This window comes from Ipomoea triloba, chromosome 13, assembly GCF_003576645.1.
Source record: "Ipomoea triloba cultivar NCNSP0323 chromosome 13, ASM357664v1".
In the NCBI taxonomy this organism is placed as follows: Eukaryota; Viridiplantae; Streptophyta; class Magnoliopsida; order Solanales; family Convolvulaceae; genus Ipomoea; species Ipomoea triloba.
In genome coordinates this window covers 6,216,988-6,222,346 of record NC_044928.1, presented here as the reverse complement: position 1 = coordinate 6,222,346, position 5,359 = coordinate 6,216,988, and the positions used below count along the sequence as shown (strand labels likewise).

Genomic DNA, 5,359 nt, shown 5'->3' with positions numbered 1-5,359 from the left:
TATCATGTGGTGCCTCATAACAAGCAAATATTTTATGCACTTCCAGTTAAGGAATAATCATATTTCCATGAGTGACATCTAATGAAAAGTTTGGCTTAAGAGCCTAATGCGCTGGCATGTTTCATTGGTCCCAAATCACAAATGGAATCTCTGAAAACTATGTACGTAAGAGGAACCTATGTTAGTATTCTTAAATCATGTTCACGTTTTAGTGTTTGTAGAGTTATGCATTGCCCTGAAAATATTATACTCTCATTTTTTATTCGATAAATTTTTCTCATTAAATATCAAATCAATTTATCTAAATATATTTAATGATTCAAATTCGAACACCGCATACCGTGGACCATGATCATGACTATACTGCAATTGTGTTGAACTAATACTGCAGTTGTGTTGAAAGAGAATTGCAGTTGCGCGAAACGGATACTGTTTCATCTGTCTGTTTTCATTAATCAAAACGACTTCGTTTTGATTGCAGATTGTGGACCGCGGTCCACAGTATAATTTGCGACACCACACCCCCTGCAACCGTCAGCAAAGCAAAGCCTCTTAATTTATTTTTGATTGATTGATCAATTGGGTTGTACTTCGAGACATCATATCTTTATTTCTTAAAGCACTTGCACGGCAATGAGTTACAACACATTGATAAACTTTTTTTTACTACTGACTCTATTACAATGCAGTATCAGTTCATAACTACTTTAATATCGCCTCCATTGAGGCTCAAACTCACTCCTTCCATATGAAAGTGCAACCGGGTACCAGTAGACCTCAAGGTCTTGGCGATTTGATAAAACTTTTATTCACATAACCACATGTATTAATGTGTATAAAAAAAATTTACCGCCTCGATTGTACCTGACAATCGAATACACTTATCTATTTTTACGACATATTTTACACCGTTTACAACATGAACCCGGGGTATATATGACCCTATACTTCTAAGGAATGGGTTCAAATTCCAATCATTAGAAATATCTGTATATGAAAAATTTTACAATATCATACATCATTGCGGGAAAATCCTGGCCGGCCTTATAGCTTTTAACTTTTTACTCACCAATTCTGAGCGGTAAATTTATGGTGCTTTGAGGTCAGAAGGTTTCCCATTGTGTTGTTACCACAACAGGCCCTGCAGGAAATCTCCCACCACCACCACCACCTATATTCTTGTGCTTTTGTTGGTTGTACATTGGTGCAGCAGGTGGCAAAATCTGGCCTGTGGTAATTATTCTATGTTGCTGCTGGAATGCCACTCTTATATTTTTACTGTTGCTTTGAAGGGTACAATTTTTTACCTTGAGCATGTCAAGAGTCTCTATGTATTTTTGCACCCTCTTCACCTGCACCAAATCAGGGTGATAAGTCAAGCACGTTTAACTATAGATTAGGCTATTTGGTTGACATATCCTACTTAAAATCAATGGGTGATAAATAGGTTGACATTAAACATTTAACCATATCCTGGTAAGTCATAGCGCCCCCTCCTCTCGAATCGAGCAGGGACTGAATTCGCTCAGCCCAATCGACGCCCAACACTAACTACCAAGTGGTTGGGAATTTAAAATTATTTTAAAAGTAGTGAAAAAATTTTCTCACTACCTGCATTCTTCTCTGCAATTTGACATCACCCTCAGCAGCAATTCCATCCAGCTTTATCAGCTCCATCATTAAAAGCTCAATCATGTTCAATATAACTGTCTCTGCCACCTTCTTCCCACCATAAACGTCCATTTCAACATCTGCCACCTTCCCAAACCCACCAACACAACAACACAGTTAAGCCTAAGAACCAAACCTTGAACTAACAAACATAGTTTGATCCGAAACAAGGAAATGAAACTGCTGCCAATAAAAACAACAACATGATACATACCTGCTTGGCAAGCTTGTCTATTCCCAGCCTGACTGCTTTGATTTCCCTTGATGCAGCCTCCATTTTCGCCGTCTTCTGCGACTCCAGATATCGCCTTTCTCTGCTCACCTCGTCCTCCATTAGCACCAGCTTTGATCCATCTTTCACTCCTGCAACGTCCAGAAATGCTCTTGAATCTCTCTCTCTCTCCTTGTACATCAGCTTCTGTTCTTCTGGGTGCAGCCCTGTTGCCCCTGCCAACACTTTCTTCAACTCCCCTGCAATTTTCGTTAAGAATTTAAGGTTAGACTGAGGTCATGAAACAGGTTTTTCTGTCCGAGCCCTTTCAATTAGGCATCAGAATCATACCTAAACAAAAGGTCACGAGTTCAATTCAGGCATTTAGTGTTAAACGGAATTAGGGATGTCATTCAGGCTAGCCTACTCTGTTTATGGATAAACATGTTAAACTATTAAGAATTTAAGGTTAGACCGAGGTCATGAAACATGTTTTTAGGTCTCAACCCTTTCAATTAGAAATTAGAATTATGTATTAGAACCAAACTTAAACAAAAATTTATGGGTTCAACTCATATAACTCGGTTTCTAACCAACCATATTAGGTCCTCAAGCTGTTTAGGCTAAACTTTTAAATGCCCTAACTAGAATAACGAACCATTTTCGGATTGAGATTGACATTTCTAGACAGAACACATCTTTGAAACAAAGAAAATATGGACTGAAATCATTATATGGATGATGGAAGTGTGAAGAAATATACCAAAACTTGCTTGAGAACTGATTTTGGCTTCATGATAAGATGAACCATACTTGACTTTGACTTTGATTGTGGGAATTGTAACACTGCTTTGATTACAATCTGAACTCCTTTTCTGCACTAACATCCCTCCTGGCCTCACCTCCCACACAGCCACCTCATCACCACCACGGCCGCCGCTCTTCGCCGGCGACAAAGCTCCGGTGACGCCGGACTTGGTCTTCTTGGTTCTCAACATGTCTTTGTTCATAATGGGAATTTAAGAGCTTTGTGAATGCACATTTATATGGAGAGACACAGGGAGGGGGGGTGGGTGAGGACTGAGGGAGAAAGGGAATGTATTGTGTTTGTTGGGATATATAAATCAGAGCAGACTGCAGAATTCTTTCTGGTTTACTTTTTTTATTTAATTATTTTAATTTTCTATTTTTAAAAATTTATTTTTTATGGACTTTTATCTTTTTTTATTGAGGCTGCCATATTTGGTGTTGACAGTCCAACATTCATAATCTTCAAAAATATGTTTATGTAACTTCTAGGCATGAGCAACCTCAAACAACCAAATAAAATTAGAATTAAACTGAGTTAATGGTTCATAATAATTTAAATAAATTCAAAGACCAAACTGATCTATCCGATTTTGTTTGATTTGGATTAGTTACAAACTTGTTTAGAAAATTGTATTTTAAAAAAAAAAATTATAACAGCGAAAACTTGTTGTGTATTGATTAAACCTTATTTTTTATACGAGAATCATACCTTTACTCATTCAATCACCTCTTTCATTGGTGAAAAAGTCTTTTGAACATTAGATAGAAAGATTAAAGATACAACTATAAAAAAAAAAAATTGAAATAAACACAGCTTAATATTCTAATTTTTTTTTTAAGGAAACCATTCCAATTTCAATCAACTCTTCATTTTTTTTAAGTGATGAAGAAAATTCGTAGTCACTTATATATATTAGGTAAACTCCGCTCTTATGTAATACGCCACAAACCACACTAAAGATATAAACGTGCACTAGACAAATTCAAACCTCTTTTACCACAATTATATTCTACTCAATTGACTATGCAATTCGAGACAACCTTTTTTATATTTTAATGATGAGGAAGGAGATACCCAATACCTTACTTTAAAAAATAAATAAATAATAAATAAATAAAAACTCCTTTCAATTGAAAACAAGAGGTTTCTTTGGGTTTCTGAAATTACATGTAAAACCCTACTAACTATACGGACATGACAGATTCCTTGTACCGTTTCTTCCGTGTGAGTTTCCAACATACGAAGTATCCACGAGTTTCCTTTGTCTCTTAGCTTTTTCCTCTGTTTCTTCCTCTTTGCTAAACTGGATTCTGTTATTTTAATTCGCCCACTGACTTCTTGCAAAAAATTACTTTTGTTAGGTCAATTATCAAAGGTGGCAATCTCTTGAAACAATGATTTTATGCCAAAAAAACACATTACATATTTACATTTGGTCCGCAATACACTTTTTGGAACATTGGAATTGCGTATAGATTTTATGAATTTCTATCTTTTTTTTTTTTTAATGAAGTACACCTATTTCATTTTTGAGAATAGACTTATTCTGTTGTGTGATAATTCATTTTATTTTCATGAGTTATTTCCCTTCTAAAAAATATCTATTTCAATAGTGACACTGGTATTTGTTAATGTCTAATTTCGTTTTAAATTAATAACTTATTTTTGTTATGTATTATAATGTGTAGTACTAATAATAATAATAATAATAATAATAATAATAATAATAATGTGGATGCGATATTGACTCTTTGTGTTTCATAGGTTGAGAAAGTAATTATGAACAAATATATCAAGCACCTTATGTTGAGATGACATGTAGTGACTCTCTCATATGGAGGTCATAAGATTGAACATCATTGGAGGCTCTAGTATGTAATAGAGACATATTATTTTTTAATAATAAGTTAATTTTTAAATTTTAAAATAAACACCCTTCATGTTGAAGGCAACCATAGACGAAGAAGGGAAAGATTTTTATTTAAAAAAAATAAATAGTTGAAGGCAGCCATGGCCGTCCCTCCAAAGTACTCCCCATCCCCGCCCCCGCCCCCGGCTGGGAATTTAAAATTGCCTCCATCCTCATCCCCGATCCCCTATTTTTGTCCCCATCCACATCCCCGTAGGGGCGGGGAATCGGATTCCCCGTTAGGTACGGGTACAATTGACATCCCTATCCCTTCAAATCTAGAGACGAAAAAGGGAAAATTTATTATTTAGGAGAAAAAAAAAAAGGGTTGAAAGCAGCCATGGTCGATGGTCATGGCTCTCTCCTTCTTCTTCTTCAGATATGGAGACGAAGAAGGATAGCCATTGTTGGCCGAGGAAGACGCCCTTTATTTTTCCAAATGAAGATGAGTAGATGGCTGCGGTGGCGGAAGCAGCGACGGCGGGTGGCGAAAACAGCGACAACGGGTGGCGAAATGGCGGCACACTATTACAAAACTGCACATCCGCTACTGTTGTAAAAGGTTTTTCGCTACCGTTGTACAACAGTAGCGGAAAGTCTGATCATCCGCTACCGTTCTTTACAAGAACGATAGCGGATTAAATTTTTTATATATATATTTGATCATCCACTAGCGGATTACTATTTTATTTTTTTTTATTTTTACGTTATTATCTAGGAACGGTAGCGGATTACTATTTAATTTTTTTTTAAATTT

General features: G+C 36.0%; 1 protein-coding gene across 1 annotated transcript; it reads right to left on the bottom strand.

Annotated features, from left to right (window-relative positions):
* Positions 1-765: 765 nt before the first annotated feature.
* On the bottom strand, positions 766-2,965 carry LOC116001675 (BAG family molecular chaperone regulator 1-like). Its single transcript, XM_031241577.1, has 4 exons — positions 2,646-2,965; positions 1,886-2,142; positions 1,612-1,758; positions 766-1,352 (listed from the first exon to the last, which is right to left on the bottom strand). Exons 1-4 carry the CDS (start codon positions 2,890-2,892, stop codon positions 1,104-1,106), a joined length of 900 nt encoding a protein of 299 aa, XP_031097437.1. The 5' UTR covers positions 2,893-2,965; the 3' UTR covers positions 766-1,103.
* Between the last annotated feature and the right edge of the window lie 2,394 nt (positions 2,966-5,359).

What these genes read in the sequence shown, in the direction of transcription:
- LOC116001675 (XM_031241577.1), bottom strand. Translation starts at nt 2,892, where the DNA reads ATGAACAAAGACATGTTGAGAACCAAGAAGACCAAGTCCGGCGTCACC. An exon ending in CAGTTCTCAAGCAAGTTTTG is followed by an intron (nt 2,143 to 2,645) that starts GTATATTTCTTC and finishes CGAAAATTGCAG; the next exon opens with GGGAGTTGAAGAAAGTGTTG. An exon ending in TAGACAAGCTTGCCAAGCAG is followed by an intron (nt 1,759 to 1,885) that starts GTATGTATCATG and finishes GGGTTTGGGAAG; the next exon opens with GTGGCAGATGTTGAAATGGA.